Source organism: Gorilla gorilla, chromosome 4 (genome assembly GCF_029281585.2).
Source record: "Gorilla gorilla gorilla isolate KB3781 chromosome 4, NHGRI_mGorGor1-v2.1_pri, whole genome shotgun sequence".
Lineage (NCBI taxonomy): Eukaryota > Metazoa > Chordata > Mammalia > Primates > Hominidae > Gorilla > Gorilla gorilla.
In genome coordinates, this window is record NC_073228.2 from 32,089,502 (window position 1) to 32,109,139 (window position 19,638).

Genomic DNA, 19,638 nt, shown 5'->3' on the forward strand with positions numbered 1-19,638 from the left:
AAAGGAATATTCAAACTGTTTAGGATACAAACTGGTATGATTCAACATACAAAGAGTCATGAAAAAGTGACCATTCTCAAGCGAAAAAGATAATCAACAGATACCAATGCCAAGATGATGGAATTATCAGACTTTAAGACAGCTATTATCATCATGCTCTATAAGATAAAAGTGAACATGCTTGAAGTAAATGTTAAGATATAAGTTCTGAACGGAAGAAAAAACTATGAAAAGGAACCAAACAAAGTTTACAACTGAAAAATATATCTGAAATAAAAAATTTCACTAGAAGGTATCAGTAATAGGATAAAGATTACCAACAGAGGAAAGAGTCAGTGAAGAGGATCAAGAGAAATTGTCCAGGCCGGGCATGGTGGCTCATGCCTGTAATCCCAGCACTTTGGGAGGCCAAGGTGGGTAGATCACCTGAGGTCAGGAGTTCAAGACCAGCCTGGCCAACATGGAGAAACCCCATCTCTATTAAAAACAGAAAAAAATTAGCCGGGCGTGGTGGCAGGTGCCTGTAATCCCAGCTACTCAGGAGGCTGAGGCAGGAGAATCGCTAGAACCCTGGGGGGCAAAGGTTGCAGCGAGCTGAGATGACACAACTGCACTCCAGCCTGGGCAACAGAGTGAGACTCTGTCTCAAAAGGAAAAAGGAAACAAATGAGCAAAACTTAAAACTGACATACTTAATGGTAAAAGGCTGAATGTATTCCCCTTAAAATCAGGAGCACGGCACAGATGTCTACTGTCACCATTCCGATTTAATTTATTCATAACATCACATTGGCAGTTACAGTTAATACAATAAAGCAAGAAACAAAAGGCATAGGCATCAGAAAGGAAGAAGCTGTTTCTATTTGTAGACAACACTGTCTACAAAGAATCTACAAAAAAAGGCTCTGAAAATGCATAAATGAGGAATGGGCAATGTAATTCAAAGCCACAGCTTTTACTTCAAATTTTCTGTCTCCAGATCCTTATATCAAATTGCCAACTGGATATCTTCACCTGTGTGTTTCCCAGGAACTCCTAAGACAGTGTTTCCAAGCCAAATTTGTTGATATCTCTCCAAACTTGGTCTTTCAAAAAAATTCCCTATTCATCTGGTAATGCCACCAGTTTACTTATTCTAACATAGCTTCCTAATATTGATTTATCCATCCATCTATGCTAAAAAATGAAGATTTGTCCTAGACTATTCCTCTTACCTGCCCCATATGCTTGGTCAGTTAGGCTATCAGTTAATCTTGTTATGAAACCAACTGCCCCACACCTAGAGGCTTAAAAGAAAATAATCTATAGGCCGGGTGCACTGGCACATGCCTGTAATCCCAGCACTTTGGGAGGCCAAGGTGGGCAGATCACAAGGGCAGGAGTTCAAGACCAGCCTGGCCAACATGGTGAAACCCCATCTCTACTAAAATACAAAAATTAGCCGGGCATGGTGGCAGGTGCCTATAGTCCCAGCTACTTGGGAGACTGAGGCAGGAGAATAGCTTGAACCCAGGAGGCAGAGGTTGCAGTGAGCCGAGATCATGCCACTGCACTCCAGCCTGGGTGACAGAGCGAAACTCCATCTCAAACAAAAAGAAAAGAATCTGTATTTCCTATAATTCTATGTGTAGACTGGCTCACTCTAGGATGGCCTCACACATATATTTGGGGCTTCAACTGAGAATGCTGAGACAACTGGGAAGGCTGGTAGAGCTAGGGACACTCTCGAAGTGGTCTCATCTTCTAGGAGGCCAGCCTTGATTTAATCAAATTGTGGCAAAGGGTTGCCAACAGTAAGAGTGTGAATCCCAATGCAGAAGAATTTTTCAAGTCTCTACTAACATTACAATTGCTATTGTCCCAAGGGCCAAAGCAAATCACTTAAATCAGTCTGCGAGGAGACTACCCAAGTATATGGACATTGGTAAGTGTGAAAAGTTGGTGTGGGTAGTGGAGGGGGTGACGAGCTTAACTGCAACAATCTAGGACACTTAACCCTACTGATTCTATTTCATAACCTCTCCAATCTCGTTCTTCTTCTTGAATCCCACTTCACTGACAAGTTCAAGACCTCATCTTGTTCCTGAACTACTTATAATAGTCTCCTAATGGAGCTTGCACTGCTACTATCAGCATATGAATTTTCTGAAAAACACAAATCCAGTCACACAATTCTGTTGCTTAAAACTCAATAGCTTCCCTTTGGCCATTAGAATAAACTAAGTGAGGCCTACAAACTCATTTTCTAGCTCATACTTACCTGACTTATCTCTTACTACTATATCCACTCTACTCTTCCAAATACGAAAAACACTCTTTAAAAGACCATGGTATTTCAATACCACCATTTTCCATATAATGTTTCTATCTGCAATGCCCTATTACTGCTTCTGTCCTGGTAAATATCAACTTATTCTTAAGATTTCATCCAGGAGGCTGAGGCACTAGAATCACTTGAACCCAGGAGGCAGAGGTTGCAGTGAGCCAAGATTGCGCCACTGTATTCCACCCTGGGCAACAGAGCAAAACTCTATCAAAAGAAGAAAGAAAAAAAAAGATTTCATTTTAAATATCACAAATTTAATAAAAGACTTCTTCCCTGACAAAGTTAAATGCTTTTACCTTTTGCTTCCATTGCATCTCACAGAACCTTCAATTATAGTGTTTTCTCCAAAATACTGTAATTATTTGTTTGCAGGTCTAACCATTTCCATCACCATGAGATGGAAACTTTTCTTTTTCTTTTTTTTTCTGAGATGGAGTCTTGCTTTGTTGCCCAGGATGGAGTGCAGTGGCATGATATTGGCTCACTGCAAACTCTGCCTCAGGTTCAAGCAATTCTCCTGCCTCAGCCTCCTGAGTAACTGCATTACAGGCGCGTGCCATCATGCCTCGATAATTTTTGTATTTTTAGTAGAGACGGGGTTCCACCATGTTGGCCAGCCTGGTCTTGAACTCCTGACCTCAGGTGATCCGCCTGCCTCACCCTCCCAAAGTGCTGGGATTACAGGCGTGAGCCATTGTGCTTGGCCCTAATTTTTATATTTTTAGCAGAAATGGAGTTTCACCATGTTGGCCAGGTTGGTCTTGAACTGCTGACCTCAAGTGATCTACCTGCTTTGGCCTCCCAAAGTGCTGAGATTACAGGTGTGAGCCATCATGCCTGGCCCGAGACTCTTTATTATGTCTCTCTCTCCAACATGTAGTATTATTCTTAACACTCAGTAAGTACTTGGCAAATGTTTTTTGAATTAACCAATTAAAATTAAAATGTCTATTTCCAACAGTCCAGATGCCAGTGGAAAGAAAATTTATCAGATAACAGCCTGTCACCAAGTCAAATCTTCTCATCAATTCAGTACTTTCTTTCTTCAAATATGTCACTTTTCAGTCAAGTTACTTGGGTGAAATGCAGCTCCAAGTGCACTAATAAACTTTCAATATGGACTAATATACCTGCAGTGTTATGAGTATGTCAAAAGGAGAATTTTTTTTTTTTTTTTTTTTGAGACAGGGTCTCACTCTGTTCCCAGACTGGAGCAATAACGGCTCAATTGCAGCCTTAATCTCCCTGGCTCAAGGGATTCTCCCACCTCAGCCTCCTGAGTGGCTGGGACTACAGGCCCTTGCCACCGTGCCCAGCTAATTTTAACATTTTTTTCTAGAGACAGGGTCTCTCTATGTTGTCCAGTCTGCTCTCGATCTCTTGGGCTCAAGCGACCTTTTCACCTCAGCCTCCCAAAGTGCTAGGATTATAGGAATGAACCATAGTATCTGGCCAAGATGAGAATTTAAACACTACATTTGGTATTCTAAATTTACAAATGTACCAAAAGTACTAAAATTATCAGTGTACTAATACATATTGGTGCTGCATTGTGGCTGTGGCTGAATTATGTTATATTCTGTTTTTTTTCCTGTTTCCTAAATTTTCACACATTTTGAAGTTTAAAAATATCCACGACATAGTTGAAATGTTAGAATACTTACACAAATCTCCTCGGAAAATTCACTATAGTCTGGAGCCTGGCTCTCACCCTTACTGACCCAGAAATCTGTCAGAAAGATTTAAATTAGTAAGCACAAAGAGACTTAAGTATGCCTTCCACCACCGCCGACCACCCCTACCCCCACCCCCAACAAAAAAAGAAAGCCAATGTGTTTTTTTTTGAGATGGGTGTCTCCCTCTGTCGCCCAGGCTGGAGTGCAGTGGCACGATTTCAGCTCACTGCAACCTCCGCCACCTGGGTTCAAGGGATTCTCCTGCCTCAGCCTCCCGAGTAGCTGGGATTACAGGCGCCCGCCAACAAGCCCGGGTGATTTTTGTATTTTTAGTAGAGACAGGGTTTCGCCATGTTGTCCAGGCTGGTCTCAAACTCCTGACCTCAAGTGATCCTCCCGCCTCGGCCTTCCAAAGCGCTGGGATTACAGGGGTGAGCCACCACGTCAGGCCTAAACCTTTTTTTTTTTAGACGGAGTGTCGCTCTGTTGCCAGGCTGGAGTGCAGTGGCTAATCCCGGCTCACTGCAACCTCTGCCTCCCGGGTTCAAGCGATTCTCCTGCCTCAGCTTCCCAAGTAGCTGAGATTACAGGCACGCGCCACCACACCCGGCTAATTTTTGTATTTTTAGTAGAGACGGGGTTTCACCATATTGGCCAGGATGTGGCCACGATCTCTTGACCTTGTGATCCACCCGCCTTGGCCTCCCAAAGTGCTGGGATTACAGGTGTGAGCTACCACTCCCCTCCTCAGCTTCGTTTTCTTAGTGACCTTTTAATTTTAGAACAGTTTTAGATTAACAGAATTTATTTTATTTATTTATTTTTTGAGACCGAGTCTCACTCACTCTGTTGCCCAGGCTGGAGTGCAGTGGCACGATCTTGGCTCACTACAAACTCCACCTCCCGGGTTCAAGCGATTCTCGTATGCCTCAGCTTCCGGAGTATCTGTAGCGGGGATTACAGGTGTGAGCCAACGCCCCCGGCTAATTTTTGTAGTTTTAATAGAGACGGGTTTCACCATGTTGGCCAGGCTGGTCTCTACCTCCTGAGCTCAAGTGACCCGCCCGCCTCGGCCTCCCAAAATACTGGGATTACAGGTGTGAGCCACTGCGCCCGACCTAAACTTCGTTTTCTTAATAACCTTTTAATTTTAGAACAGTTTTAGATTAACATAATTATTTTGAGGGCAGTAGGGTCGTCTATACCCCACGTAAGACAGGTTTTTCAACTCTAACTTCTACTTCCACCCCACGCAGACTCTCCGCACCTCTCACCTCTCATCTCGGGTTCTGGCAAGGCCTGATCCTCACAGCCCAAATTCACGATTGTGAGGAAAGGTCAGCTCAGACCAAACGTCACCGCCCAGACAGACACAACTAGGTCAGGCGTCAAGCTCGCGGACATCCGAGCCCGGAAACCGTAACACTCCTCCAGGGGTAGGTTCTCCAAGCCTGAACATTTTTAACCTCAAAACGCCCAGGATCTCGGAGGCGTGTGGTGGATGCCACATAAATACATAACACATAACAACGACTTATTATTTAGCGCCAGGCCTGCAGGCCGTTCTCAGGCGCAGCTCGCTTGTTCTCGCTGCCAAAACACCCCAGTAGCCGTGAGCTCTCCACTCGGCGCGGTGCGGGGGCGGGGCTAGGAGGTGGAGCCGGGGCAGGGCGCGCGCGCGCGTGAGAACGTCCGGGGAGCGCGCGCGCCGCCGCCGTTGCCGCCGGGCTGAGAGAAGAGCTTGCGGGGTCTGCGGTTGGTGGCTCCGACTGAAGGGCTGGAGGCGGTGTATGCCGCTGTTCTTGCTGTCGCTCCCGACACCTCCGTCCGCTTCCGGTCATGAGAGGTTAGGCCTGGGGGAAGCGGGCAGAGGAGGAGGCGGCGAGGGGCCGCGGCGCAGGGGGCTCTGGGGAGAATAGGCACTCGAGGCTCGGACGTGGGTGGAGAACTCTGCCCTCGGAGATTCCGGAATAGTTGTGTTGAATTTTCTTCCCTTTTTTCTCCTCTTTCTTGTCTGTGCATGAAGGAAAGTGGGAGGGTTCTATGTTATTTATAGAAAAGACACTGAAAGCCTGCTGTCCAACGTCGCTCTTCAGAGTTTTGACGAAATAACACCCGTGGCGTCGGGGCCTCGGTGAAAGCCTTTAGTGAAAAGGACTGAAACCCAAACCGCCAGACACGGTGACTGCACCACTGTTCAGTCCTGGGAGTGAAATAGAATGACACAGAACATTCCCTGACGTTAACTCTAGCCTCCTCCTAGACAAACGGGAAAAGCACGGCAGTGTGGGATAGCCTCTGCGTTTTGTCAGCTGGGATTCCGACTCTGTTCTTGTGTTTCTAGGAGGTCCACACTGGATCATTTATTAGAGAGATCTTTCTCTGCTAGGGTCCTCTTTCCTCACACCCCTCCCTCTGTAATACACACACCACCGACGGTGGCATTTTATTGGGCCGACTGTGTAACTGCTTATTCAGACTAAAGAGTTATCTAGCAATTACGTGGTGACTCTCCAAAGTATCTATGCTTTAAATGTATTTAGGTAACATTCTTTTGCGCGGGGAGGTAATATTCTTGGTGGCACCATTAATTATTGGAAACTTTATGAGCTTTGGGAAAGCTGCTTGAGCAGAAAATCTAATTTGTAGGTCACCTAAGTGCAGTGTTTATTATTAGTTACCTATGATGATAATAAGGCATTAAGATTTAATGTTGTTTTTTCTCCTAACATTTCCAACCATTAAAAAATACTGGCTCACTCTTCCTTATGAAACTTCTTTGATGTAGAATCTACATCAGAGATGAAACTGCACCATTTGGGAAAAGTAAATGTACCAGAGTATCCAGTGAGGACTGGTGCTCATTAACTAATCTGCTGGGTACCCATACTTCATGACTGTTTTGCGGATGCCTTCTGCCATTAGAGAACTGGAAGCATTTGCAGCTCAACTTTTTTTTTTTTTGGTGCAAATGTTCCCTAAAAGATCATTTGTGTAGGGCAGCAGAGCCTTGGCATTAAGGGAGAAGGGAGGAGTCCAGTGATAAATAACCTGAAAATTCATCTGTTGTGATTATTTGCTACTCCTTTAGTGAATAAAGGATACCCAGTGAGGAATATACTGCTGGTATTTAACTGCCTGTTTACTTAGAATATCTTTTATTTGATTTTTTAGGAGACAGAGGCCTGAAGCAAAGACATCTGGGTCAGAGAAAAAGTATTTAAGGGTCATGCAAGCCAATCGTAGCCAACTGCACAGTCCTCCAGGAACTGGAAGCAGTGAGGATGCCTCAGCCCCTCAGTGTGTCCACACAAGATTGACAGGAGAAGGTTCTTGCCCTCATTCTGGAGATGTTCATATCCAGATAAACTCCATACCTAAAGAATGTGCAGAAAATGCAAGCTCCAGAAATATAAGGTCAGGTGTCCATAGCTGTGCCCATGGATGTGTACACAGTCGCTTACGGGGTCACTCCCACAGTGAAGCAAGGCTGACTGATGATACTGCCGCAGAATCTGGAGATCATGGTAGTAGCTCCTTCTCAGAATTCCGCTATCTCTTCAAGTGGCTGCAAAAAAGTCTTCCATATATTTTGATTCTGAGTGTCAAACTTGTTATGCAGCATATAACAGGTAGGACATAATAAAACATTGACTTGTTTTCATTCCTAAATTCAGTTAATTTTCTTTCATTATTGGTAATCTACTTAATGCATCCAGTTATTTTCTGTGAGCTTTTATTATTGTATATGTTTATTTTTAATTTGTGTCATTGTTAGCTTATATAATCCTCTTTGATTTTTTTTTCTTTCAATTAACTGGAACTTATTTTCTAACAGGAATTTCTCTTGGAATTGGGCTGCTAACAACTTTTATGTATGCAAACAAAAGCATTGTAAATCAGGTTTTTCTAAGAGTAAGTATAACAAGCAACTAAAAAATTATTAACTGTTTCTCTCCATAGATTTTAGAGAAATAATTTTGAGAGAAATAGGAAATAACTTGAAATAAATAGGAAGTAATAGGATATATTGTAACATCCATGTTATGTTAAATTTGTTATCTAAATCCTGGAATAAATTATCTCTCCTAATGCTGAATTCCTTCACCTTACCTTCTTTGTAAGAAAAAAAAATTGGTTACTGTTAAAGAAAAAGTAGTAAAAAGGATTAAAAGAGTTAGAACACGGTATCTGATCTGATTTGGCAAGTCCCTTCATGTTGTATCAGTTACTTTGACCATAGTAAGTAAGACCATCATCATGAAAAACTTTCAGTGGCTGGGCATGGTGGCTCACACCTGTAATCCCAGCACTTTGGGAGGCCGAGGCGGGCAGATCATGAGGTCAGGAGATTGAGACCATCCTGGCTAACACGGTGAAACCCTGTCTCTACTAAAAATACAAAAAATTAGCCAGGTGTGGTGGCATGTGCCTGTATTCCCAGCTACTTGGGAGGCTGAGGCAGGAGAATCACTTGAACCTGGGAGGTGGAGGTTGCAGTGAGCTGAGATCGCACCACTGCACTCCAGCGTGGGCTACAGAACGAGACTCCGTCTCAAAAAAAAAAAAAAAAAAAAAAAAAAGACCTGGGCCAGGCACAGGGGCTCACGCCTGTCATCCCAACACTCTGGGAGGCCCAGGCAGGCGGATCACCTGAGGTCAGAAGTTTGAGACCAGCCTGGCCAATGTGGTGAAACCCCATGTCTACTAAAAACACAAAAATTAGCTGGGCATGGTGGCGCTTGCCTGTAGTCCCAGCTACTTGGGAGGCTGAGGCAGGAGAATTGCTTGAACCCGGGAGGCAGAGGTTGCAGTGAGCCAAGATTGTGCCACTGCACTCCAGCCTGGTGACAGAGTGAGACTCCATCTCAAAAAAAAAAAAAAGAGAGAGAAAATGAAACCCAAGGAATTTTTCCATAACGTAAGTTACACGAGCCCATCATATAAATCACTGGGAAAAAGAGGATGAGTTTCTAAAATTTCACCTTAAGGCAACTTTAAATGGCTATGTCTGTGTAAAGTATCATGCATTCTGACCTGGAAATTTATAGTTAAACCTATCAAACTAGAAAAATCTTAATGATTTAAAATTAGTAAAACTTCATTAAACTTGACTTTAAAAGTGAGATTACAGGCAAGGCACAGTGGCTCATGCCTGTAATCTCAGCACTTTGGGAGGCTGAGATGGGCAGATTGCTTGAGCCCAGGAATTGAAAACGAGCCTGGGCAACATGGCAAAACCCCATCTCTACAAAAAATACAAAAAATTAGCTGGGCGTGGTGGCACGTGCCTGTAATCTTTGCTATCTGGGAGGCTGAGGTGGGAGGATTGCCTGACCCCAGGTGGTTGGGGCTGCAGTGAGTTGTGATCATGCCACTGCACTCCAGTCTGGGTGAAAGAGTGAGACCCAGTCTCAGAAAAGTAAAAATTAAAAAAGGGAGATTACAACTACTTGGGAGGCTGAGTTGGGAAGAATGCTTGAGCCTAGGAATTCTGAGCAATGTGTCGAGACCCCATATATTTAAAAAGTGAGATTAAAACATTAATTTATTAAATTCTTATAATCTGAGAATTTAAAAAATATAAACCTTGACAAGTGAGTCAAGGTTAAAATGCACTTTGAAATTTTCTTTTGTGGGTGGGTCCATTTTTTTTCTGAGATGGAGTTTTGCTCTGTCACCCAGGCTGGAGTGCAGTGGCGTGATCTTGGCTCACTGCAACCTCTGCCTCCTGGGTTCAAGTGATTCTCGTGCCTCAGCCTCCTGAGTAGCTGGGATTACAGGCACGTGCCACGGCGCCTGGCTAACTTTTGTACTTTTTTTAGTAAAGACAGGTTTCACCATGTTGGGCAGGCTGGTCACAAACTCCTGACCTCAAGCGATCCGCTGACCTTGGCCTCCCAAAGTGCTGGGATTACAAGTGTGAGCCACTGCCCCCATCCTGGGTGGGTCCTTTAGGTCAGCTTGTAAAAGACCTGGCTTTTTTTTTTTTTTTTTTAATTTAATTTAATTTTCTTTTTTTTTTTTTTTTTTGAGAGAAGACTTGGCTTCTTTGAAACATAGGTAATGTTTTTCATACAGTGAAGAAACTTGTATTTTAAACATTTGTTTAATATAAGAGTTCTGTTTGGTCACTAAAGTTGTATAAAACAGTAACTGTGATGATTATGTACAGTTTAACATATTCTATATTAAGATTTAGAAAAATATTCTAAGTTAATAGTTATTAAAGTAAAACAGTTTAATGATATTTAAAATTCTGGCAAAATCAAAGTAACATTATAAAATTGTTTATCTTTCAGGAAAGGTCCTCAAAGATTCAGTGTGCTTGGTTACTGGTATTCTTAGCAGGATCTTCTGTTCTTTTATATTACACCTTTCATTCTCAGTCACTTTATTACAGGTAATTAGAGGTCCAAATACACAATTACATTTTTAATGTAATCATATATTTCATAGCACTTTGTATCTTACTTCACATAGTACTTATTGTATTCAATTCAGTTCAGTTTTTAACTTTCTCCTTTCATAAGCGAGAGCTTTTTTTTTTTTTTTTTTTGGGACGGAGTCTCACTCTCTCGCCCAGCCTGGAGTGCAGTGTCTTGATCTTGGCTCACTGCAACCTTTGCCTCTCAGGTTCAAGCAATTCTCCCGTCTAAGCCTCCTGAGTAGCTGGGATTACAGGCACATGCCACCACGCCTGGCAAATTTTTGTATTTTTAATAGAGACGGAGTTTCACCATGTTGGTCAGACCTCCTGACCTCGTGATCTGCCTGCCTCCACCTCCTAAAGTGCTGGGATTACAGGTGTGAGCCACTGCACCCAGCCTCATAAGTGAGAGCTTTAAGTGACTTACTCAGATTTTGTATCCCCAGTGCCTTGGCACATAGCAGATGCTCAATAAATATTTAATTTTTTGATACCTGAGTTTTTGTTTACATATTTCGTATTTTTAAAGTACCATTAGGTTGTTATTATTGGTCTTTGTTTCTGAAAGTAAGAACACTTACTAAATGACAGTAGCTGATAAGTCTCCATGTCAAATGGGAGTATTCTGAATTTTCAGCTTTTATTAGAATATTAGAAAACCTGGTTTCACTGGAGTTGGAGAGATGGGCAAATCTGGGATATAGTTTGGAGGTGGAGCCAGTATCCCTCAGATGGACTGGACTGGATAGGTGGGTGGAGAGAAGCAAGAATGACCTCTGGGTTTTTAGTCTAAGCAGCTGGCTGGATGGTGGTGTCATTTCATTGGGTTGAGGAAGGAACTGATTTTGAGGAGAAAAATCAATAATTTTGTTTTGAACATGTTAAGTTTGAGAGGCTAAGTAGAATTGATAAGAAAGTGGTTCCAAATATATGTCATGAACTCAGGGTAGAGGTTAAGGCAATAAATTTTGGTATCAGGAGCATATGTTGATATTTAAAAACCACAGGACTGGACAAAACTAACCCAGGAAAGAGAGTGTAGATAGAGAGCCCAGTACTGGACATGACCACAATTGGAAGAGAAACAGCAAAGGAGACTAAGAAGAAACCAGCAGTGAAATATGAGAAATAGAAAAGTGTTGTGTTAAAAGTCTAGAAAGAAAATTATTCAGGGAGGGAAGATGGAAAAAGAGAGTGACCTTGAAATTTAGCCATACAGAGGGAGTTGATGATCTTGACAAGCAATTCATTGAAAGGAAGAGATGGAATCCTGAGTGGAACTGGTTAAGAAAAACACAGCAGATGTCTGGTATTGATGAGTTTTTTTCGTTTACAGGCTAGAAAGGTGTCAACTATGACAAACTGTGAAGACTTTTTCCTTATTCTATGAAGGGAAGATCTAAAATCCAAACAGGTTTAAAAAGTCTCTTTAAGCAAAATGATCCTCCATTCCATTATTGTGAACTCTGACATCCTGCCAAACTCATATTTTTTACATATCAAAATAAAATATTTGTAGCAAATTAAAACCCTTTATTAATACTTTATCTTTGTATGTTGCTCTGATAAATTTTGATGTTTTTCTTTTGGTAGCTTAATTTTTTTAAATCCTACTTTGGACCATTTGAGCTTCTGGGAAGTATTTTGGATTGTTGGAATTACAGACTTCATTCTGAAATTCTTTTTCATGGGCTTAAAATGCCTTATTTTATTGGTGCCTTCTTTCATCATGCCTTTTAAATCTAAGGTAAGAAACTCACTTATGCTTTATTGGAGTGATGTTATTGAATCACATTAATGCTATTTAGTCTTTGTTTAAATGAATCCTCCTTTTGCAGTTTTTCAGTTTGCTAACTAGCTTAATTATCTGTATTATTTCAGCTTAGCAACCATTTGTTCAGGCACTTGAACCTGATTATTAACCTATTTGGATAAAATCAGAATTATATTTGCTTCAGAATAATTTTAAAATCAGTCCCCACATCATATGTGGGAAACTATTTAGATGTGTACTTCTGTTCTCCAGGGCATTATCAATTGACAGTTGACTATATACAATTATTCAGTGGTTTCCCATATGCACTAAAAACTTTTAAATTCTTATAATCAGCAAAAACATACTCACATAGGTTTTACTTGCAGTATACATAAAACATTCTCATTGTATCTTTTTTTTTGGTTTGGTTTGGTTTTGAGATTGTCTCTCGCTCTGTTGCCCAGGCTGGAGTGCAGTGGTGTGATCTTGGCTCACTGCAACCTCCGCCTCCTGGGTTCAGGCAGTTCTCCTGCCTCAGCCTCCTGAGTAGCTGGGATTACAGGTGCCCACCACCACACCCAGTTAATTTTTGTATTTTTAGTAGACGGGGTTTCACCATGTTGGCCAGCTGGTCTCAAACTCCTGACCTCAGGTGATCTGCCCATCTCGACCTCCCAAAGTGCTGGGAGCCACCGCGTCCAGCCTAGAAATTCTTTCAAAGCAGACCACTCAGTGACTGTAATATGTGAGAACCAGCTTGAGGTTCAGTCATAATCATCATGAAGATTAATTTTATAGTTATTTATATTATTGTATCATATACTCAGTGTTCTCAGTCTAATATTGTTTGTGCTATGTAGTTAAGTAGTTTGGGTAGCTCTATTTGTTTTCTTATTTTTTAGGGTTACTGGTATATGCTTTTAGAAGAATTGTGTCAATACTACCGAACTTTTGTTCCCATACCAGTTTGGTTTCGCTACCTTATAAGCTATGGGGAGTTTGGTAACGTAAATAGATGGAGTCTTGGGATACTGCTGGCTTTACTCTACCTCATATTAAAAGTAGGTAACATTACAAATCTTGTCACTGCATGATTCACATTAATGATTACTGATACATACTACTGTTTTCCTCTTTTAACAGTTTTATAGTTTATCTTCATATCACTAGTTTGAAGTAATAGCAGGTTCTATATTTGTTTAGAAATGGAGAAACGGAAATAGACTATCTTAATCCAGCGGTCCTCAGGTTTCACTGGAGGGAAGGGGAGTAGACCTTCACATAGCGTGGATTATCTAAGTAGGGAAAACAAGTGGAATAGAACATACCCATCCTCAACAGTAACATTGTCATACACATAATTCTTAAACTAGTAGAGTATCTTGTCCTGTTCTCTCCATGCCTGCGCCCCTCAACCTAATAATCACTTTATGAAACTTTAAAATCTAAATGTTAAAAACAGGTGAATCAGATAAAATTGCTTTGACTTTGACATAGTTGTTTGTATTTGTCTTGATCAAATTGTTACTCTAGGTGTTTAAATGTACTTCAGCTTGCTGAGATGGCTCAAATCTATAAATTGAATAAAATACTCAGCACAAAATGATTAGATGTGACATATAATGAATATGAATATGAGGATTTGATGTTATGGGATTTCAGCTTTGGTTTTTGGGTTTAGCAAATAGGACTGTTTGAATTAATAAATGATCTCTTATTTCTCTTTTCAGCTTTTGGAATTTTTTGGGCATCTGAGAACTTTCAGACAGGTTTTACGAATATTTTTTACACAACCAGTAAGTACTTTTTATCAGTTAAGAAAAACACCTTCACCTTTCTTCACTGCAAAAATTTTTTTAGTTCAGCAGTTTTACAAGAATGGATTTCATAAATAGATGATCCTTTTCTTTTACTTTGATTATTTTCTAGTACTTTGGCACTTGGGGCTATAATAATTTAGGAGTTTTATCTCTGTGATCAGATTCTTGAATCACACATTGACAACCACCTGCTAATTGTTGCAGTGCTTATATATTTGAACTTGTCTCTTGCCTCTTCAATCCACTGGACATTTTTAAGGCTTGTAAACCCTTAACAATCTTATGAAATTTTGTTCCTCTTTTTTAATCCACAAAGGGGGCTTTGTTTGTTCCTATTAACTCCTTATTCACCTGTGAAAATCCTTCCACTGTAATTTATTGTGTATGTTTAGAAAGCTCACTGCCAAAAATCATGTCTCTTGCAGTTTTCTTACTGGAGCAAATTTCCCCATTGCTCAATTATATGTGCATAAATACGTTCATGGCATGAAATTTAACAATTAATTGAGTCTCTGGTGTCGTTTATAACATTATTGTGTGATTCTATTGATGTTGCAAATTGCAGTGAAAGGATGTCATAGAGAACCCTAATTTACTACTTAGTAGCCTGAAAGGTTCCTAGTACCTATGTGTGGTCAGCAGACGTCAGGGTTTGATTCTCAATTTTGCAGTCATTTCATCAGGGCCCAAGGAGACTGACTTAAAAGAATGCCAACCGAATAATATACCGTAAAAATAAAAAAACAATTATGTCTACAAAGTAAACGAGACTAACTGGCCAGGGCCTTTTCCCTAAGATAGAGTTAGCAATGTAGAAACAAACTTTGTTACATCCTATGCAAGCTTCTTTCTCTAGACAAGACATAATAAAATACAGAGAGTTCAGCTTTGTCCAAGTCAGTTCAACTGATGATTATGTGAGCATCAACCATTTTACTATAATTGGTCTTGTAAGATTTGTGCCGAAATACTCTCAAGAAAATACCCTGATATTCTTTCTCTGAGACAAACTACAGAGAGGATATCAGTCATCAATACTTGGATTTGTTCAAGTCTCCTTTACCAGGGAAATGGCAGTTACTATCTGGAGAGGGAGTCTCCAAGATGCCAGATGAGTAATGTTTTAAAAGCTTGTCAGCATAATTATCTGCAAATGTACTTTGCTAAATGACACTTTACTGAAGGGAAATTGACACCAAGATCATCTAACAGTATCCTGACTTGTTTTTGAAATCTTTATTACCAGTTTCAAAAAACCTCAATTTTTAATATCTTTATCCTTTGAGTTTTACTTTGATTTTGATGTTGTTAGCCTGAGACGTTTTAGTACAAGAAGTTTAGATAACTTCAGCTATGTAAACCTCATGACCGTGACTGACTTGGGTGTTCTTACATCTCTTTAGTTACCTCTTCCCCATCATTTCTACAGAAAGCAGGTTTCATTTGTAACACTTTGATTTCTCCAAATTTCACTGAGGGTTATTGACATCACATCTAGTTAATGACTAAGTTCTGAATCTGGTGAGGAAGTTAAAATCTTAGAGACGAGAAACTTGTTATTAGGACATTAGAAGAGAAGAAAATTCAAATAATTGCATTTTTGTTCAGTTAGTTTTGACAGTAGTTATTCTACCAAAGCGACATTTACAGTTGCAGTTTCTCCGTAAAACTTTTTCATGTTTAGCACTAAATGCTTTTTATAATTTGGAATAATTTTTAGACCTAGTGGCAGAAAATTCTTCAGTGGTCCCTAAGTCTTCTTCATATTGCACTCACTTGGAGACCTTTCAAATAATAGATTACTGGGTCACATCCCAATATGTCTGGTCCTAGTGAATTGATATTGTGTGGAACAGAGAAATCTATTTTTAAAGCAAGCTTTCCACATGAGTTACATTCAACCAGCCAACCTCTGGCTGGATTGACTTTATGAACCACTGCTGCAGGTAATAAGCTCAATTTGGCAGTCCTGGGTCAAATAATACATGGCTATAGATTTTATAATAGTTACATTTCAGATTGGTTAGTCTCTTAAGCCAGTTATGTTGAATTTGAAGCACTATCATCCTTTGTAAAGCTAGTAGATCTAACAATCTTTCAAAATCCTATTATGTATTATTTAATGATTTCATTTTGGTGCACTCAAGAGGTGGTTCTGTATATGGCTCAGCTTTGAGATGTTTGTATCCTTTGGGAAGCTTTTCAAATGCCTAGTTCCAGGGAGATTTGAGAAGTACAGCATTACTTATGTAATTTGAGGAACAGGAGAGAAATTTGTAGATGAACAGAACTTACTATCTTCATAGAGTTATGGAGTGGCTGCCAGCAAGAGACAGTGTTCAGATGTGGATGATATTTGTTCAATATGTCAAGCTGAATTTCAGAAGCCAATTCTTCTCATCTGTCAGGTAATTACATTTTTAAATTTAAAAACCTAAATACAACAGTTCTCTGTGACTTGCAAAAGTCAAATTTATGTTTGTTGTAAGGCAAAAAAAAAAAATCTAGTGTTTAGTGGAAGGTAGCATTCAGGGTACATACTAGTGGATTGGCTAAGTTTTGTCCCTTATGTTCTGATAATTTTTATGCAGAGGAGCGTATGAAGGGGAAAAAATAATTCAACTAGCAGATTGAATACCAAAGTGATTAAAAAACAGGCTATTTTATAATTGGATACTAGCCATGTAGAACAATACTGACATTTGTTACTGGATTGTGGCCCTTTCCTATACTTTATGGCAGTTACTAGTAACTCAAAGACTTTAAGCAGTTATCATACTTAATCTTAAAGGTGTCACCTAAGAATAGCTTTTATGGTTAAATGGATGGTACAGCCAGAACACTAGTGGCTCTACCAATCATACTGCTCTTTGTCTTCTTGAATGTCTCATACGTTCTCCATTTTCACAATTGTAAAATGAGGGGATTAGTGCTCTTCAAAATCCCTTTCAGGCTGGACACAGTGGCTCACGCCTGTAATCCCAGAACTTTGGGAGGCCGAGGTGGGTGGATCACCTGAGGTCAGGAGTTCAAGACCAGCCTGACCACATGGTGAAACCCTGTCCCTACTAAAAATAAAAAAACTAGCTGGGCATGGTGGTGGTGGTCACCTGTAATCCCGGCAACTTGGGAGGCTGAGGCAGGAGAATCACTTGAACCGGTGGGGGGCGGAGGTTGCAGCGAGCCAAGATGGTGCCATTGCACTCCGGCCTGAGTGACAGAGCAAGACTTCAGTCTCCATCTCAAAAAAAAAAAAAAAAAAAAGAATCCCTTTCATTCCCTACAATGTGATGGATTTAAAATGATTATCAAATATCAAATCTAATTCTTAATTCCATTACAGCATATATTTTGTGAAGAGTGCATGACCTTATGGTTTAACAGAGAGAAAACATGTCCACTCTGCAGAACTGTGATTTCAGACCATATAAACAAATGGAAGGATGGAGCCACTTCATCACACCTTCAAATATATTAAGTTGTATAAACTATCAAGGCCACAAAATACTAATGTCATTTGGTCATAATGACTACTGATAAGGCATCAGAATGGATTTTCAGGGCTACCAGAAAAATGTTTCCAGATGGTTTTAGAATGTAGGACTTATGGTCCAATTCACCAAAAGATTAAATGAAAGAACCCTGTGTTTTAAAATATATATAATGTTCAACCTAATGTATAGGCAACATTTATTCTATTCTAATTATTTGACAGGTAACTGCAGTGTTAAATTGTAAATGTGTTTTCTTTATGTTACCAAAACAGCAATTTGAAATTAGAACTAGTGGTTTTAGAGAACTCAGGTATTCTTTCCTGACATTGTTTTCAGAATAAAGAATATTTTTCATAATATTTTAAGATACATACTGTCTAAAAGTAGAATTTTGTTCAGCATTGACTTTTATAATTCCCATCCTAAAAATTCTTAATATTTTCATAAAATTTGTATTTTTAAATGAAAATTCTAAATGTTGTATTTTATCAGTAACATTTTCTAAGTGAAGATTAATTTACTGAGGATGATACATTATAGTATTGTATTATTCTCTGTAGTAAGATTAGTAATAAGTGAAAATAAATGATTTAAATTCATTTTGTCTCTGGACGTCATAAATTCTTCCTGCCATCAGCTTTAATGTTCATGATCATGCTTTTTGTATAGTACCATGGAGTATCTCGAAGTATTAAAATAATTCATGTGGATTATAAACAGCTGGCTTACTTGATGATCTGAATAGTATAGAAAACAAGACAAATGGCCAGGCATGGTGGCTCACACCTGTAATCCCAGCACTTTGGGAGGCAGAGGCAGGAGGACTGCTTGAACCCAGGAGTTCAAGACCAGCCTGGGCAACATCCCATCTCTATTTAAAAGAAAAAAGTTTCAAGACAGATGCCCTAAAATCTTATAAAAAAATTGCCCTTATAATTAGTCTTCTCCATAAAAGTTTTGGAATTTTATGCTTGAATCACCATCAATTGGAAGATTAAAGCTTGCACTCTCTGAGAGGTGGTCATGAGGTTTTGATAGTGTGGTTTGTTCGCCTCTAGGTATTTGTGCAGGGTGCTAGAAAAGAGAATGAAGCACTTTCTCCCCTTGTTACCTCTAAGGAGGAATCTGAAATCTAAAACATGTCTGAAGGGCTGCTAGTGCTTATATCCAAGTTTAGAGTACATCTATCAGTTTGTAGTCGAGGGAAAGGTGGTAGAAAGGAGAACTTAGGAAGCAGAGGTAGAAAACAGATTTGCTGTACTGATAAGACAAAAGCTAAACCAGCAAATGAATTGTTTAGTTTAGCAAACTGACCAACTGGTTATAGAAGGCACTTTCATGACTGTACAGCCATCCAAATTGACAAACAAACATTAGGAAGCCTGTACCATTTTTTTCTCTCCAGGTAAATACTACCAGGTTGTAAGTACAACTATATTCAATTACAGTATATTTCACCGTTATCTACTTTGAGACCCACTACAAATATTATTTAAATGGCTTTGTGGTGATGCTAATAGTTGTATTATTTAGGTATACGGCAGAGGATGGGTGAGAAAAGCAATGTGGGATTACAATTCGGCTGTGAAGGATAGCCAAGATGACTTCCTGTTCAAACAAGAATAGCATTTTACTTCAGCCCTATTAGAATACCTATTTAATACATTTGCTTACTCTGTAACTATTCAGACAGCACTGTTTCTTAATGTGATTACATAACCAAGGAAGTGCATGGTGGGGTTTTTTTTTTGGAATGCAGTTTACCTATAAATTGAAAAGGGAGAAAATCTAATGGAGCTATGCCATCCAATAACAATGCTGATGAACTGGAAGCATTTCTTCCATCCCTCTATTCCTTCACCTCAAAAACAGGTAATGTAGATTCAGAAACTCATTTACTCTGAATTCAGATCATGACTTCTAAAAGATTGTTTTACCAGTATTGATAGGCTACTATGTTGTACAGCAAGGTAAGATCAGTTTGAGAGCTTCTGTAGAGAAATCCCCTTGGCAAGTGTGGTATAATTACCTCACAGAAAAGAAGTGGTTAATGCAAAATACCCAGCTTACACTAGATATATTGAGACATTAGTTAAAACACATTTGTTCACTACGTTATTTTGTGCATACATATCA

The 19,638-nt window shown here is 39.8% G+C and overlaps 1 protein-coding gene and 1 long non-coding RNA gene across 3 annotated transcripts in view; one reads left to right on the forward strand and one right to left on the reverse strand.

The window, feature by feature from the left end:
• Positions 1 to 5,370, reverse strand: part of LOC129533466 (uncharacterized) — a 20,596-nt gene extending 15,226 nt beyond the window's left edge. The window contains exons 1-2 of the long non-coding RNA XR_008679723.1: positions 5,277 to 5,370; positions 3,991 to 4,055 (exon numbers count right to left, since the gene is read on the reverse strand). This is a non-coding gene — a long non-coding RNA (uncharacterized lncRNA). The remainder of the gene's footprint in view (positions 1 to 3,990; positions 4,056 to 5,276) is intronic.
• Positions 5,340 to 18,101, forward strand: RNFT1 (ring finger protein, transmembrane 1). 2 transcript variants are annotated; one of them, XM_031010978.2, is made up of 9 exons: positions 5,340 to 5,438; positions 7,177 to 7,634; positions 7,841 to 7,917; positions 10,305 to 10,405; positions 12,026 to 12,179; positions 13,091 to 13,249; positions 13,919 to 13,984; positions 16,315 to 16,416; positions 17,352 to 18,101. In XM_031010978.2, exons 2-9 carry the CDS (start codon positions 7,232 to 7,234, stop codon positions 17,484 to 17,486), a joined length of 1,197 nt encoding a protein of 398 aa, XP_030866838.1. In that variant the 5' UTR covers positions 5,340 to 5,438; positions 7,177 to 7,231; the 3' UTR covers positions 17,487 to 18,101. The 2 variants fall into 2 exon arrangements, with proteins under 2 accessions (XP_030866838.1, XP_018882135.1); XM_019026590.3 differs by lacking the exon at positions 5,340 to 5,438 and adding an exon at positions 5,652 to 5,848.
• Positions 18,102 to 19,638: the final 1,537 nt, after the last annotated feature.